At 38.5% G+C, this 18,199-nt stretch overlaps 2 protein-coding genes across 2 annotated transcripts in view; one reads left to right on the forward strand and one right to left on the reverse strand.

Moving 5' to 3' along the window:
• Nucleotides 1-10,900, reverse strand: part of LOC145800465 (uncharacterized) — a 45,279-nt gene extending 34,379 nt beyond the window's left edge. Inside the window, exons 1-2 of the mRNA XM_082890146.1 lie at nucleotides 10,072-10,900; nucleotides 7,973-9,990 (exon numbers count right to left, since the gene is read on the reverse strand). Coding sequence (XP_082746272.1) covers nucleotides 7,973-9,990; nucleotides 10,072-10,900 — 2,847 coding nt within the window. The remainder of the gene's footprint in view (nucleotides 1-7,972; nucleotides 9,991-10,071) is intronic.
• Nucleotides 10,901-13,230: 2,330 nt separating this feature from the next.
• Nucleotides 13,231-16,775, forward strand: LOC145800467 (protein FAR1-RELATED SEQUENCE 5-like). Its single transcript, XM_082890147.1, has 4 exons — nucleotides 13,231-13,344; nucleotides 15,071-15,169; nucleotides 15,438-15,689; nucleotides 16,095-16,775. Exons 1-4 carry the CDS (start codon nucleotides 13,231-13,233, stop codon nucleotides 16,773-16,775), a joined length of 1,146 nt encoding a protein of 381 aa, XP_082746273.1.
• The last annotated feature ends 1,424 nt before the right edge of the window (nucleotides 16,776-18,199 follow it).

The raw sequence follows: 18,199 nt of genomic DNA on the forward strand, positions 1-18,199 counted from the left end.
CTCCTCTGCCTCAGATTCAAGTCCCTCTGTGTAAACAGATACTTCAAACTCTTGTGGTCCAATAACACCTCGAACTTCTCACCATAGAGGTAGTGCCTCCAGATTTTCAAGGCAAAGATCACTGCTGCTAACTCTAGGTCGTGTGTGGGGTAATTCTTCTCGTGTATTTTCAACTGACGTGAGCCATAAGCTACCACTTTCCCCTCCTACATCAGCACACAACCCAAACCCTCTCGTGAGGCATCACAATAAACCGCATAACCCAACCCTCTCTCCGGAATAATCAACACCGGAGCGGTGGTCAATCTAACTTTCAGCTCTTGGAACGATTTTTCACAAGTCTCACTCCACACAAACTTGACTCCCTTCCGAGTCAGTCTAGTCAACGGTGACGCTAGCCTGGAGAAATCTTTCACAAACCGACGGTAATACCCAGCTAATCCCAGAAAACTGCGGATCTCGAACACACTCTTAGGCTGTGCCCAATCTTGCACTGCCTCAACCTTGGATGTATCAACAGACACCCCTTTCCCGGATACCACGTGGCCTAAGAATTTGACTTCCTTCAGCCAGAACTCACACTTCCCAAACTTGGCATACAGCCTATGGGCTCTAAGCAACTCAAGCACCACTCTCAAGTGTTCCTCGTGCTCCTCTTCAGAAGGAGAGTAGATAAGAATGTCGTCCACGAAGACAACCACAAATCGATCTAAGAACTCCCGGAAAATCCGGTTCATCAAGTCCATAAAGACTGCCGGTGCATTGGTAAGCCCGAATGGCATCACCAGAAACTCATAATGGCCATACCGCGTACGGAATGCCGTCTTAGGAACATCCTCCTCCCTGACCCTCAGCTGGTGGTAACCCGATCTCAAGTCTATCTTAGAGAAACAACGGGAACCCTTCAACTGGTCAAACAAATCATCTATACGGGGCATAGGGTACTTATTCTTAACCGTAGCCCGATTCAACTTCCGGTAGTCAATACACAATCTCAAGGCGCCATCTTTCTTTTTAACAAAGAGGGCCGGCGCTCCCCACGGCGAAACACTAGGGCGAACAAAGCCCTTATCGAGCAATTCCTGGAGCTGAACTTTCAACTCAACCAACTCTGCTGGAGCAAAACGGTAAGGTGCCATAGAAATCGGCGCCGTACCGGGCACTAAATCAATAGAGAACTCTATCTCTCGGTGAGGTGGCAAACTAACAAGATCTTCGGGAAAGACATCCGAATACTCACAAACCACCCTCGGCAACACAATCTGTGTCTCATCACACTCACTACTCTCAAAGCTAGCAAGTAGACCACTAAGCTCACTTCGCCCTCGCGAATCATACCCCGGTGGCAACACACAACCAACCCGGTCTCCCAAGAAATGGAACCACTCCCCGCTCAAGGTACATAACGTGACCCTCTGGCGGTAGCAATCGATAACAACTCGGTATGACGATAGCCAGTCCATACCCAAAATAACTTCAAAACCCTTCATGGGCATGACAACAAACGGAAAAGGAAGCCTATAGTCGGCGACCTCTATATCACAACCTCTAACACCCTGTTTCAGGATCAACTCACCACCCAAAGGCGATACCACACAAATAGGAGATGCTAACTGTGCTAACTCCAATTCCAAAACAGATGCAAATGCAGCAGATACAAAAGAATGAGATGCACCCGTGTCTATCAACACATTAGCAACTGAGTTGCAAAACAGAAAAGTACCTCTCACTACCGATGGAGCCAGTACTAAATCCTGCGCGGTAACAGCATACACGCGCCCCGTAGGCCCCTGGTCTACCTGCTCACCTCTAGGAGCAAAAGACTGCTGCACAGACTGGGATGATGAAGCTCCCGGATTGGCCCTCGAGGCCTGCACAGACTGAGCTGGCTGAAAACTCTGCGTCTGCCTAGAACCAAACGCCCCCGAAGTGGCACTTAACTGCGGGCAAAACCTCTTCAGGTGCCCAGGCTGTCCACACTGATAACAAGACAAGGGCTGCCCCCTACCCAAACTCTGACTCTGCGGTCTAGCTGAAGAAGAAGCAGCTCTTTGACCCCCACCCTTCTGCGGGCAAACAGAAACCTTGTGACCCAGCTGGCCACACTTGAAACAAGAAACTCCCCCTGATTGCCTCTCCCCGAGCCTGCACTCGGCACTGGAAAGGTCGATCTAGAAACTGCTCCCTGAGACTGCTGAGGGTTATAACCCCTCTGCTTCCTGCCATCACCCTGACCATCCTGGCTCCTCTTGGAGCCCTTCTGTTCCTCCTCCTCCTCCTGCATCATAATCTCCATATGAGCAGCAGCATCTACCAGGTGTCTATGCTCTCGGATATAAGACCCACCAACTCTCAACTTGAGGCCCCGCCTCAACTTCCGCTCAAACTCATAGCAACGTTGTTCCTCAGACGCCACCAGTTCAGGTGCGAACCTGGACAGACTAGAAAAGGTAGCCTCAAACTCGGCCACTGACAAGCCCTGCTGCTTAAGCCGGCTAAACTGATCCCTCAGCTTCGCCCTAGCTGCTGCAGACAAAAACCTCTCCTGAAAAGCATTTACAAACGCCTCCCAAGTACCACCAACACGAGCCTTCTCGTACTTCCACCATTGACCCGCATCTCCCTTCAGTTGGAAGGATGCCAAGGTCACTTTCAGTGCTCCGTCTTCGATGCCAAGCATCTCGAACGTCTTACTCATTTGCTCTAGCCACTCATCAGCCTTCAGTGGCTCCTTCGGATCCTCGATAAACTCATCCGGATTAGACCGGAAAAACTCCCTCTTCAAGAAAGAAGGCCCTGCCTCAGCTGCCTGATTCCCAGCTCTAAGAATACCCAAAGCTCCTGCAATCTCTCTGGCCAAGGCACCCATAGCCTGCTGACCCACTGGCTCGGCCACATTGGCCTGGCCAACTCCCTCCTGCACTGCCGGAATCTCACCCTGTAACGGTACTTCCTGCCTCGCAGGTCTACCATGCCTAGCACCTCTTCCTCGTCCTGACATCCTAATAAAGGTAACACAAAACATTAGCACATTCATAAATGTGCCGAAACTAAACGCTCACGTCCTAATGCATGGACAACTGTAATTCACTCCACGTAAGCACATAAACACATAAGCACTTACGAATTTCATTCCCGAATGATGATAGTTCCGAGGCGTTACTAGAGTTCCGGTTAGAAATAGTATTGATCAAGTGCTTTTCCAACAAGACTCCCAGAAACCCAAGGATCCAATCAACATCCTAGAAATTAAATCCCATACCCACATAGTCACAGAAGCATGTTATCAAGTAAACACATAGCATATGATACTACATCTAAGTCTCTATCAAGCGAGACAAACCCATTGTGATCCTAATCACTTCCCACGTACCCAAAGTATTCGAACCCGGTACGCTCTGATACCAAGTTGTAACGCCCCCCAAAAAAATAACATTAAACCCAACAAATAAGACATGCATTGATATTCAAAAGTTCCACATTCTTTCATTTATCAGAGTTTCATTACAAAAAGTATTACATGTTAACAACAAAAGCAAATGCCCTACGGGCTTACAGCTTTCCAAGTTAACACTTGGTTACAACCAAAGAGTACTAACTCATACGCATTAAGCCCTTGGCTTGAATTTACATGTAATACATCAAAAAGGTAAAACGACAAAATTATGTCCGCCTCTAGCCTCCCAAGCTATGTCCTTGGAGGTGGCATGCTTCCTGTACCTGAAAATGATATTCCCATATAGGGTGAGCCACAGCCCAGTAGAGATATACTAAACCAACCATGAACAATGACTAAAAGATTAGCAATTGATAGGTGGCCAACACAGATACATTCACATAAATCAAATATTTATGTCATACGACTTATGAGTCCAAGTTCCTTTCATTTTCCCTTTTTCAACGGATAGGCATATAAGCACTACCCACATTCTCGACAGATATGTATAACAACAATATCCACATTCTCAGATAAGCAAATAAGCTATATCCACATTCTACAACAGATATGTATAACCACAATATCCACAGATAAGCATATAAGCTATATCCACACTTCACAAAGATAAGCATATGAGCTGTATCTACGGAGTTCATCCCCTATCTTCTCCCAACACTATCCGGTTTAGAGGTACATCCCCTATCTTCCCCTAAACCGCGGAGTACATCCCCTATCTCCTCCTCTACACATAACGTATATAAACATATCGGTTCTATATACAATCACTCAATACATATAGTTAATGTATTCTATCAACCGTCAAGTTCCATGACACACTTCATTGATTAGTTTCAGTTTGCCTAATCATCATGCATTGTCTACAACAATCACGACTATCCTCCACCGATAGCCCAAAGCAGTTATTTCTAAACAGAACATAAATGCACGATGGATATTCAATCAACATTTCATTTCCTCATTCTTCTCAATTAATTATCCCAATTAATTAAACAATGTAATTAGGTCAATTCCCATAATTAACATTTCAACCCTTAGGTTCCATTTCTCGATGCCAAACATGCATCTAGGTTTGTTATAAATAAAACCCCAACTTTTTGTAAAATTGCACAAAAGCCCCAAACTTTCACAAGATAACCAAACCCACCCCAACATCTCAAAATACCAAAATTTAAAGACAAAGTCCATAGAGAGGAGTAGGATATCCCTACCTCAAATTCGGAGTCCCAAAGGAGAAGACGACAAAACCCAACGTGCTCCAAAACCCGAGATTTTCAGATTAAAATGTAGCCCTCAACGATCAACAACCTTTTTGTAAAGGCCAAAGGTGAGCAAATCACTCCTACTAGATCAAAACCTAGTGAGAAGGTAGAGTTCTAGAGTGAGAGGCTCAACAATGGTGTTTTTGGAAAAGTAAGAGAGAGAAGAGAAAGTAAAAAGTGATTTGAAAAGTCACAATTTCGGGACTTAAACCCAGTCTCCCGCTCGAGCGTAAAACACCCCGCTCGAGCGTCACTCACAGACTCCCGCTCGAGCGTCCACATTTCCGCTCGAGCGCCGGATGCACTCTCCCAGCATTTATACAGAACCAGGCCTCCGCTCGAGCTTCCAACTCTACGCTCGAGCGGCACTCAGACAACCCCGCTCGAGCGGCCAATCCCACGCTCGAGCGTACAAGCCAAAATCTGGGCAACTAGTTTTGGTTTCTAAACTCAACCAACCTGTAACAAACCTGCCCAACACATCCTATAACTCAAATACGAAGTAAAAAGGATGTAAACAAGATAATAATCAACTACCAACATCCACGGACACATGTCCGGATCACGGTATAACAAGGGTAAACCCGGGATCGCTATAACTTTGATACTATTTGTAACGCCTAACCCTTCACATGTCATTGATATTGTCCGCTTTGGGCCATGCCCGCACGGATTTGTTCTTCCCAGTGGGTCACCCATCCCAGAACTCTCCAGTTAAACGTGCTTAAGCTGAATAATTCTGAGATGGGTGACCCACTGGGAAGAACAAATCCGTGCAGGTATTGCCAAAGCGGACAATATTATCGATAACATGTGAAAGGTTGGGGCATTAAAAAGGGGGTTGTTTGGTTAACTAGTTTATCTAAAAAGATTTTGTTGACTAGAAAAATCCCGAAAGAGTATAGGAAGAGTATTTTAGTGCCAATATATAAGAATAAAAGAGATGTCCAGAATTGCAACAACTATAGATGAATCAAATTAATGTGTCACACAATGAAAGTATGGGAAAGAGTGATGAAACGTCAATTACAAGATATAACAAAGGTGTTAGAGAATCAAGTTGGGTTTATGCTTGGTAGATCAACCATTGAAGTGACCTATCTTTTGAGGAGAGTAATAGAAAAGTATAGAGAAAAGAAAAGAGACATTCATATGATTTTTATTGATCTTGAGAAAGTATATAATAGAGTACCTTGAGATATAATCTAGTGAGTGCTAGAGAAGAAAAGGGTGACAAAAGATTACATTGATGTGATCAGGGATATGTATGAATGTGTGGTGACCACTATTAGATCGTTTGCTGGAGAGCCGAATGAATTTCCAGTTACTGTAGGGTTACACCAATGATTAATCTTATGTCCTTATCTTTTCACTTTAGTTATGGATGAGTTGACGCGCAATATTCAAGATGATGTGCCATGGTGTATGCTTTTTGCAGATGATATCATGTTAGTAGATGAGACTAGAGAATGAGTTAACACTAAGTTAGAGATTTGGAGAAAAGCACTTCAATCTAAAGGATTTAAGATAAGCAAAACTAAGACAAAGTGTAATTTTAATTTGTAATAGTCACAATGAAAGTAGAGAAGAAGAGAGATTGAGAACCAAGAACTACCTAAGAGTGAATATTTTCGTTATTTAGGATTGATTATCACAACGACTGGGGAGATTGGAGCGGATGTGGTCCACCAAATGAATGCGGAGTGGCTTAAATGGAGAAGTGCTTCTAGAGTACTATGAGATAAACGATCAGTACCCATTAGACTAAAATGGAAGTTTTATAGAATGGCTATTAGACCAGCGATGTTGTATGGGACGGAATGTTAAGCAACTAAGAAGCATGTAGATAAGATAAGTGTTACTGAGATGAGGATGGTAAGGTGAATATGTAGCAAGACTAGAAAAGACAGAATTAGGAATAAGTATATTCGAGATAGGTAGGAGTAATACCAATAGAAGACAAGTTGAGAGAGAATAGATTGAAATGGTTTGGTCATATATAACAAAGACCAACGAGGCAATAGTGAAGAGATGCGATATAGTGACGGTAGATGGTAGTATTAGGGGAAGAGGCAAACCTAAATTGACGTGGACTACTTAGTAAACAGAGATATCAATCTCCTTAATTTGACTAACGGAATGGCCTTGAATAGAGTCAAGTGAAGAAGAAGGATTCATGCAGCCGACTCCATTTGATGGGACTTAAGACTTGATTTGCTTTGGTTTGGTTTATTTCCACTATTATACCTAGATTAGATCATTTTAATCTAAATATATTTAAAAAGTATAAAATTTGTAAAAAAAAAAAAAAAAAAACTTAAAAAAAAAAATCCATTGAATACAACAAAATAAGATAATATATTGAATTTTTGTTTTTTATTTTATTTTTTTGTATTTGGTGAATTTAAAAAAAAATATCACAAAATATTATACTTCTTAAGTATATCAAGATTAGGTGTATCTAAAAAATTTTTAAAAAAAAAATACTTAAAAGGTTAAAAAAATTCAGTAAAAATAAAAAAAAAACACAAAAAAAAAATAATTTAAAAAAAAAAACTCAATTTTTCAAGTGAGTTAAACCAAAAAGATGATTGTTATTTTCCTTAAAATGACATAAATAAAATATTTGTATTATTTTATTATTTTATATGTATGAAGATTAATGGGTAAATATATTATTTTAATCAGACAGACAGTAAATGTAATACTTTAAATGTGAAGAGGGACCTGTATTAAACAGAATACCCCCCAAAAGTAGAGCACTCCACGTGGTCTCTGTTCTCCCATCAAAACTTTATTTATTTATTTTATCAATTATTATTATTTTTTTGTAATATCTATCTCAATATCTATATGTATATGTACCTATATATACACATATATAATAACAAATACATTTTTAGTAACACTATGATATTTTGTGACATAAATAATAAAATAGTGTATAATTGTTTCCTCACTACAATATATATTTTTTTTTGATGGTACACGTTATAAATATTTGTAACTCTCTCATAGTCCACTTGGCAGCAACCTTGGGCGCTATTTCATTTGAAAAGGAAACAAATAAACAAACAAAAAGAAGAAAAAAAAGTAGTGCTCCATAAGGATTTTTTTTATTTAACTTCTTTTTTTTTCTTTCGTTTAGTATAAATAAACTTAGATCTCTAAGAAAATTATTAAACAAGTACCGATAAAAATACAAATCGGGTTTAGATTCAACTTGTTACAATATGAAGTCAAAGAAACATACCTTATTGAAGAGAGGTTGAATAGTATCGTAATTGCTATCCGAAGTATTGCAAAAACCATTGAGCTTTGGCATCTGGCTGAGTGTCAGCTCGTTCAATTGCAGCAGCTCAATTCCATTCACAGTCTTGCAGAGAGCAGTAAAACTTGGCAGGCCTCCAAGATACAAGTTCTTTAGTTTAGGAAACACAATTTTATCTGTTGTTTCTATTGTTGTTGATGCTATCTCATTTTGATCTCCTTCTTCACTCGAAATAAGTACTTCCATCTTATGACATTCAGATACATCAAGTTCCTGTAGTTGCATCAGATCTCTGGCTATAGATAATGAGAACATGCTTTCCAGTTCATCACATTTACGCACTTTTAGAGAAGTGAGGTTGCAGAGCCGTACAAGTTGAGTAGGACCCTTCCACAAATGTGTCAATGAGGGCAAGTCCCGGAGTTCCAGCCTTTTCAACGCACTGAAGGCCTCCTCTGGTAGTTGGCCATGACAAATCTCTTTCAATTTTTCTAAATGATGGAGACGCAGTGACTGTGACACAGGGAAGGCTATTTGTGGAACTGGAACCCCATTTGTTGTTTCAATGACATATTCCAGATCCTGACAATCTTCCAAGAACAATTCTGTTAATTTTTTGAAACCATCTTTGTCTAAATCATAGCCAACATTCTTCACACCTACTGCTCGTGTTATTTCTAAAATTTTAGTGATGTTGAAAAGATTCTTGAACCCACTCTCCATAAGATCGCTCTCGTGAAGATACTCGAGACTAAACTGGTTTTGTAATTGATAATCACAAAAATATCTAGTCTCTCTGCCAAAGCTAATGGTTATAGCGAATGTTTTTAGATTCGTAAGAACCAAGTCTCTTGGCCAGTATGCAGAACGTCGTAGGTGAATGACCAAAGTTGTAAAATTAGACAACCCACACAGCTCAGTCAAAGTCGCTTTAGTTTCTTCTATCCTATTTTCATGATCAAAGCTAGACCCAAGATACAACTCTTCTAGCTTTGATAAGCTCGACAAAACACCTGGGCAAATCCTCTCCACACCACATCGCATGAAATCCAGTAGCTTCAAGTGACTAAGCCGACCTATTTCTTTTGGCAACTCCTCGATTTCGGTGCCTTCAAAACTCAATATTTTTAGATTCTCTAACGCTCCTATTACAGATACATCATTGATCAGTCCGCATTTGCATAGTGACAAGCTTCGGAGGCTGGTCAACCATCGCAGGGATGTCGGCAGTGATCCTTCTATGTACAAATTCAACATGCTTAAAGCTTTGAGTTCCTTCATCCCTCCGTAGAAACTATCTGGGAGATTTGGTAATCTTAAATTTTTGAGGAGTTCCTCCATCCCTCCGTATAAACTATCTGGGAGATTTGGTAGTATTAAATTTTTGAGGAGTTCCTCCTTCCCTCTGTAGAAACTATCTGGGAGATTTGGCACTGATCCTTTCTCTAGCCGTAAAAGATGGAGTTCAGGAAATTCTAGATTATCAGGCAGCTCGCTCATACCAATGCATTGCAATGAAATTACAGCGTAATTTTTGTGTCGTTCTTTCTCCGGCCATTCTTTCAATGCATCGTCACATCTTACCATAAATGAATGCTCTTTCTTAGATGCTATTGATAGAGCAACATCACGAACTACATCATGTATTTTAACACAACCTTTTCGTTCACCATCCATCAAGGGATAGCCTTTTTTTAAGTCATCGACAAAGGCATGTACTCTGTCTCTTGCTTCATCGACGCTATCGATGGCCTCAAACAACTCTATCCCAAAACCATGTCTAACGAGATCTTCAATTGGAATATTAAAATCTTCTGCATATAAGGAGCAGAGCAAAAAGCATTCCTTAATTTCTCTACTTCCTAAGAAGTCGTAACTCAACTCCAGAGATTTAAACACCTTTTCTTCTACTTCCCTGATGTTTTTTACCATAGACTTGCGTAACTGTAGAAGGGCTGAATTCCATGAATGCCTCTCTTTATCATTGAGTGCCCTCGCAACTGTAACAATAGCAATCGGCAAACATCCACATTCATCCGCAACTTTCTTCTATGTCATATACAAATCAGTACTTGTGTGACTTGTGTCATTGGAAATTCCAGCCATCTCCTCAAAGAGATTCCAAGCTTCTTCTTTAGTTAAGACTTCAACTGTAAATTTCCTTTGAGCATTCATATCGTTGCATACATGATCAATTCTAGAAGTCAACAAAATTTTGCAACCTCTATGACCATCTCCAAATGGAATTCCTATGTCATTCAGTTCAAGACGCTTCCAAACATCGTCCAATATGACAAGGATTCTCTTGGTGCCCCTTAGTCTTTCACGCAGTTGACCTGCTCTTCCATGTTTAGTCTCCTCCTCAAATTTCAAACCCAATTTATCTCCAATTTCACCTTGAATCTTCATTTCAATAGGACTTTGGGACACTACAACCATCACAACCTCATCGAACAATTTCTCTTCTTTTGCTCTTTTGGCAACTTCTTTCGCCATTGTTGTCTTACCAACACCTCCCATCCCACATATTGCAATCATGTGGAATCTATCATCCTTCAGTGCCTCCATGACATCGTACGTAATCAATCGTCTAGATTCAAAAACCTTAATACCTTCAGTGGACGTGGATTCTATCCATGGTGAAGGCTTATTGTAGGCCACTTCCGTCAGTTTCCTCTCTTCGTGCAACTTAGCCACCTCTTTTGCTTTGTTGGTTGCTTTCTTACCGAGCGAGTACCGTAACTGCAGGTTTGGACAACACCCACCTAGGCACCATTTGTTTGCTTCAACTTCATTTTTTAGAATTTCTCTGGCCTCTTCGCTACATTTATCAACCCTTTCCAGCCACCCCTTGACATCAGGTCTAGTAACTTTGACATTTCTTTCTGCTTCATCAACTGCTAGCTGCATTGCACCTCTTTTCTCATCCAACTTCTTGACTTCATCATTCAGATTCTTGACCTTGCTTTTATAGGAAAATAGATAACCGAAATGACGGCCAACTGGAGCCATTAGAAATTGTCCAACGCCTGCAATCGGGCCTACAATCGGGCCAACAAAACCAACGAAACCAGTAGCCATTTATCACTTCAATTTCAGCTGTGTACCTCTCTCTCTGTTTCTCTCTCTCTCTCTCTCTCTCTCTCTCTCTCTCTCTCTCTCTCTCTCTTCCCCTTTTTCTGCAATGCAATGTGTAAAACTAGAAGAAAACAAACGACTATTGCAAAACAGAATGGTAATTGTTGAACACAGAGTTAAAATAGAGTGGCAGAGGAAGAGATTGCAAAGATTTCTAGAACCAAAAGAAGATATACAAAGATTTCTCTATCCTGGTAAGTTACAGCTGAACAAAGAGCAATACAATTTTGAAGAGGATATGAAGATATCAAAGGAACACTTTGCAAGAGGGGATCTAAAGTTTTTGCTTTGTTTTTTTTTTTTTTTTGACAAGCAAGGTTGAATATAGAGAATTACAATATAATTGGACAAAGAGAACTTGTGTTGTAAAACAGAAATTGCAAAGAAGAAAGTGAGCTTAATAAAAATGAAAACAGAATACAGAGAATACTGATTTGGTAATTGTTCAACACAGAGTAAATAAAATAGAGTTGCAGAGGAGAAGATTACAAAGTTTCCTAACATCAAAAGAGAATACAGGGAATTTTTTATTTTTTATTTTTTTCTGATAAGCAACAGTGGAACACAGAGATTTATAATAAAACTGAAGACAAAAAGAAAAATTATAGTTCAGATTTAAACACAGAAAGAAATAGTAGAATTGAAGTGGAAGTGAAGAAAGAAAAACCTTGGAAACTTTCCAGAGTGTCTTAGAGATGAAACATGCACAGCATTTACAACTCAGTCGACAGTGAAGAGAAAAGCTTTTCACCAAAGACAAACAAGACCATTTACATCCATCAAAGAGAAACAATAAAAGGGGTTTTGGAGAAGAGTTTGTGGAGGAGAGAGTAATAATTTTGAAATCAGTACTATACCTGCACCATCTAATGCTGTTACATTTAAAATTAATTTTTCATTGACTGCTTGTGTCTTGGCCTTTTCACTCTGTCCTTTCAGAAATTATTTTGAGATCAGTAGTATCCCTACACCATCTAGTGCTGTTACATATAAAATTAATTTTTCATTGACTGTTTGTGTCTTAGCCTTTTCACTCTGTACTTTCAGAAATTATTTTGAGATCAATAATATCCCTATAGCATCTACTGCTGCTGTTGAGCATTGACAGAGACCCTCTCTAATTATTACCTCATAATCTCCACACATATGTAGTAGATGGTAATTAGAGGAGAAAGGAAAAAAAATAAAAGAAAAAATAATCAATCAAAAAAGAGAGAAAGTCAAAAGAGATGAGGAGAAGGGGATCTTAAACATTTTTAAATACTATTACATCTAAAATTAATTTTTCATTGACTGTTTGTGTCTTAGCCCTTTCACTCTGTCCTTTCAGAAATAATTTTGAGATGACTGCTTGTGTCTTGGCCTTTTCACTCTGTCCTTTCATAAATAATTTTGAGATCAGTACTATCTCTACACCATCTGACGCTGTTACATCTAAAATTAATTTTTCATTGACTGCTTGAGTTTGGGCCTTTTCACTCTGTCCTTTCAGAAATAATTTTGAGATTAATAGAATACCTACAACTCTTACATCGAAAAATTAATTTCTCATTGACTGCTTGTGTCTTGGCCTTTTCACTTTGTTATTTTAAAAATAAGGCATCGTTTGAGAACAAATTAATTTAGTAATTTTTTAGTTATTTGATTAAAATATGAATTAGAAAAAATTAATATATTTGGAATGACTTTTTAATTTTTTACGAAAAAATATATAAAAAGTAGAGAGAAAAGAGAATCTTTAACATTTTAGTATGAATAGTTAATTTTTTAATTAATTTAATAATTTTTTGACTTTTTAACTAAAATGAAAAGTTTGCAAACGAAACCTAATTTTGAAATAAATATTATGAGTCCGGATCTTCTGCCATACATTCCTGCCATACATACAAAACGACGTCGTTTTGTATTAGTTTTTTTTTTTTTTTTTTCAAAATGTTTCTTTTCCCCCCTTTTCTCTTCTCTGCATCATCTCTTTCCACCATCGATCTAAGGCAATGAACCCTAGCACACTGAGAGAGAGGCATCGCGAGAGGCAGGGGAGGAACTGAGAGAGTGACAGAGAAACGAACGCGAACTGAGAGCGGAACTGAGAGATGAAAGAGATGGAGGAGATGGAGGAGCACCGCGATGTTGAAGGAGCAACGCAAAGGATTGCGGGCGACGGTGAGTCCGGCGGTGATCCGATGGCGGGAAGGCGACATTGCGGCAACAACGAGGTCTATTTCATCATCTTGCTGTTATATATCATCTTGCAGTTAAATATATGTATGTGATTTTTGGGTTAGATTTGTTATATTTGAAATGGGTTTGAACACATTTGGAGTAACTGTGTAACTGTGTAATAATATTTAAACTGTGAATGAATTTATAAAATTAGCACAGAGAAGGTAAAAAACCCGTCTAATTTTGCTTTCATTCTATAGTCATATCGAATTTGTAAAGGACTAAAAATGTCCTAGTTTACATCACTAAGGAGCAATGCTAGTTTAAGCGTTGGCTTTTTCACATGATCGCAATTATCTTTTTTGACTGATTTGCGCACAATGGTTAAACTCTCTCCCAAGGCTGCCTCCACAAAAAAACTTCTGGAAGGCTTGTTGGAGGTGTAAATTTACATACTCTGATTTCCATACCTGTAACCAGATACTATATGGTGGTATGTAAATTTAAATTATTTGAAGTTTACTACACAGTTGTGATGGAATGTAGCCCGCATTATTAGTTGAAACATGATGGAAAAATGTAAATGGTGCATAATTCATTACACCAAATGTTTTATCTCACTGTGTTGTCAACTGATTTGTGGACCATGTGGTATATTATTTTTTTGTAGTTTGTCTTCTGAATACAGATTGGTTTAAATAGTGGAAGCAATAAATTTTCCCCCCAAGCTTCCATTTTAATATAGCAGTTGCATTTTCCACAGCTCATGAGAGAGCTCAATGGGGAAGAAGATTCTGAATACAGATTGGTTTAAACCAGTTTGTATCATAAGAGGGAAAAAGCTAAAAAGAATAGAAACTCAGTTCAATGATAGAAAGTATGTAAGAAGAATAGAAGGGAAAAAGCTAAAACCAGTTTGTATTTAAGAAGCTTTGTTTTAACATGGAAAAGAGAAAGAGAGACAGAGTAAGCTAAAACAATTTCAAAGGTAAAAAAAAACTGAAGGTGGCCCGAAGTTTCAATTTCAATTTCAGAGAGCAAGCATTCAAACTGAGCATTCAAACTCAAGGTGAGCAAAATAAAGTAAGGAGAGGAGGGTGTCTTACCTGGAGAGGAGAAGAGAGCTTTTTCAGAGTTTTCTTCCTTTCACAGCTTTCTTCGAAGCTTTCTTCAAAGCTTTGTTCCTAGCCTTCTGCATTGATAGGAATACAAATGATGCCTTACTTGGTAAAATGCAGTGGGTTGGCGAGAGTTGATAGGAATACAAATTTGGACCATTGGATTTTAAAATGATGCCTTACCTGTTATAGTTTGATATATATATATATATGTATATATGTATATTAGAATGAGAAATATAATCCTGATCTTCAATCCTTTTTTAACTTTTTCTTTCCCTTCTTTTCATTTAAATTTGAGTGAAAATTTGATTAAATGAATCCGTACTCTTTTTAAAAAAAAATTATCAAATTCGAGTAATAATATTGAGTGTTAGACAGAATTGGTTGAGGATTAGACGTGCTCTTAATCGTGGCTAGTCATTGTTTGTTGATTTTAATGGAGTGAATTAGTTGTGGCAGTATGTGATTCTTAATTATTGATGGAGAAATATAACTGTTAATTAGGTGTGGAAAATCGTTGCTTGTTGAGTACCCGTGTGTGGATTACAATTTAGCAACTAGTTGTTGGTTGTTCCTCATAGAACAAATCAAATGACATACAGACTAGATGATTAAAAAAGCTTCACTTCTTTATTACTAGCAATGTTTTTTCATGCAGCACATAATAGAAATAGTTAGTGATAGATTTGGACAAGTTTATAATGATCTGGGTTTTGCAAATAATAGCAATATTTATTGTTTCTTTAGCAATGGCTTGGTAGGAGCAATAGCTTGGTGGGAGCAATGTTGTAGAGCAATATTTATTGTTTCTGTAAAATAGATTTTTTCATATGCAATTTTATGTTCTACATATATAGTTAATCGCATGGATCTATTTTCAGATTCATAAATTTAGTTGTGGATTCATATAATTATATGGTTTATATATATGAATTGTAGGTAAATGTGATTTATATATATGAATGTGGTTTATATATATGAACCTGCAATTAAGTATAAATGTGGTTTATATATATGAATTGTAGGTAATGGAAGAAAATAATATTGTTGATGATTGTGGTTGGAAGCCGAAAGTGGGAATGCCATTTGACTCTGAACAAGCCGCATATGACTTTTACAATACGTATAGGGGAAAGGTGGGCTTTAGTATTAGGAAGGCATATGCAAACAAGCACAGACAGACGAAGGAGATAACATCACGCACGTTTGTATGTTACAAAGAGGGAAGTCGGGGTATTGACAAACGAGATCCACTTGTCAAAAATCCAAGACAAGAGGTAAGATGTGGTTGTGGTGCCAGATTTAGTATCAAGTTAGATAGAATATCAGGAAAATATATTGCTTGTGATTTTGTTGAACATCATAATCATGATCTTGTGCGTGAAGATTGCATTCATATGTTGCCATCCCAAAGAAAAATTTCTACCACCCAAGCAATTGAAGTAGAATTAGCTTCATAATCTGGAATTCCTCTTAGGTCTGCTTATGAACTATTTGGTAGGGAATTTGGTGGAAGAGCATCACTTGGTTTCACCAAATTGAACCAAAAAAATTACCTAAGATCGAAGAGACAAAAAGATTTGGAATATGGGGAAGCGGGTAGTGTCTTGCATTACTTTCGTAAGAAAACTGTGGAAAATCCATCTTTTTTTTATGCAGTCCAATTAGATTGTGATGAGCAGATAAGTAATATATTTTGGGCTGATGCTCAAATGATCATGGACTATGCTCAGTTCGGTGATGTTGTGACATTTGACACTACTTACAAACTAAATAATGAGCATAGACCTTTTGGATCATTTGTTGGATTTAATCATCATCGAGAAACAGTTATATTCGGTGCAGCGTTGATGTATGATGAGACTGCTGAATCTTTTACATGGTTGTTTCAAATTTTTTTGGAGGCAATGTCAAACAAAGCTCCGAAAACTATTTTCACAGATCAAGATGCTGCGATGGCTAAGGCCATTCCAATTGTCATGCCCGATACAAACCATCGTCTTTGTACGTGGCATTTGATGCAAAATGCTGTCAAGCATGTAAGTTCTGTTTTTGATGATGTAGGGGTGAAGGGTGTGTTTTCAAAATTTATGCATGACATTGATGATGAAGAAGAATTCCGAATACAGTGGGACCAAATGCTTGATAAGTATGATGCATTCGACAATCATTGGTTGGAGCAGACTTTTCGCGTGAAGGAGAAATGGGGATGGCCATATATTATGAATTCTTGGGCAGCTGGAATGAGTACTACTCAACTTAGTGAATCCTTTAATGCATTTCTGAAGGATTATCTGAATTGTGACCATAATTTGATGGAGTTCTTCAAGCATTTTGAGAGGGTGCTTTATGAGAAGAGGTAGGAGGAATTGGAAGCGGAGTATAATTTGTCCCAAAAATTGCCGAGGGTTTCAATTCCAACTGTGATGTTAAAGCAAGTGGCAGAGATTTACACGAAAACTATTTTTGAGGAATTCCAAAATGAGTATGTGCAGTCCATTGAAGCATCCATTATAGGCACTACTAATGATGGTGAGAGCACCAAATTCACAATAAGAACAATGGTAGATGGGAAAAAAGATAAGATTGTGACAATGGATAGAGGGGGTTGTTCGAGTTGTAGTTGTAAGAAGTTTGAAGTGAAGGGCATATTATGTCGACATTGTCTGAAGGTGCTTAGAGATATATTCAATGCAACGGAACTTCCTGCACAGTATATACTGAAACGATGGACTAAAAAAGCAAGGGCTGAACGAGTGAAAGATAGACATGGGTATGAAGTGAAGGCTGATGTCAAATTACATCAAAGTGACCGATATCGGTCATTAATGACCATGTTTAGAGCAATAGCGAGTAGAGCCGCTGAAAGTGAAGAAACTTATCAATTGTTAGTTTCAAAAGGTGAAGAACTGAGTGTAATGGTTGAAGACAAATTAAGTCTCCACATTTGTGGTCAAGTGGAGGTAACTGATTTGAGAAATTCGCCAAGCAATGCATGCCCACAGAGTGATGAAGTAGATTGTCCAATCCAAGCGAAGGGACTGAAGAAAAGAGAGTCAACTAGTAAGGGAAGAAGGAGGATCAAAGGCGGGATGGAAAAAGCTATTGCAAAGAAGAAAAGGATGCAATCTATTCAGGTTTGGACATGACAAATTGCATACAATTAAAATACAGTAGATTAGTAAACTAAAACATTGATTTTATTTAGTAATGGCCCACTTTCATTAAGGTTTTTCGTTGTGTGTAGGGTGGCGCTGATTATACTCCCGAATGTGAATCTCAGCCTCATTTCCGCATGGGTAATAATTCTATTCAGGTAATATTTAATAGTAATGTGGTCTTTATATGGTTAGTTTGATGATTTCATTTCATTAAGTTCGTTCATTATATGGTTAATTGTTGTTATGTGTAATTGGATTGCTTCGCAATGTAGTCGGGTGGCACTGTTTACACTTCCCAAGGTGAATCACAACCTCATTTCGTCATGGGTGGTAATTCCATTCAGGTATTTAATGGTTAGTTTGATGAGTTCATTTCATTAAGTTCGTTCATTATATGGTTAATTGTTGTTATGTGTAATTGGATTGCTTCGCAAAGTAGTCGGGTGGCACTGTTTACACTTCCCAAGGTGAATCACAACCTCATTTCGTCATGGGTGGTAATTCTATTCAGGTATTTAATGGGTGAATCATGGGTGGTAATTTCATTCATGAGTGAATCACAACCTCACTACTGCTTGGCATTTAATTATTTTTATCTGTAATTGGTTTGTCTGGCAATGCAGTCG

Source organism: Camellia sinensis, chromosome 10 (assembly GCF_055761805.1).
Source record: "Camellia sinensis isolate YWXY chromosome 10, ASM5576180v1, whole genome shotgun sequence".
NCBI lineage: Eukaryota > Viridiplantae > Streptophyta > Magnoliopsida > Ericales > Theaceae > Camellia > Camellia sinensis.

Coding starts and splice junctions, on each gene's coding strand:
- LOC145800467 (XM_082890147.1), top strand. CDS start 13,231: ATGGAGGAGATGGAGGAGCACCGCGATGTTGAAGGAGCAACGCAAAGG. Junction 13,345..15,070: donor GACATTGCGGCAACAACGAG/GTCTATTTCATC, acceptor TTTTTCATGCAG/CACATAATAGAAATAGTTAG. Junction 15,170..15,437: donor GTTTCTTTAGCAATGGCTTG/GTAGGAGCAATA, acceptor TATGAATTGTAG/GTAATGGAAGAAAATAATAT.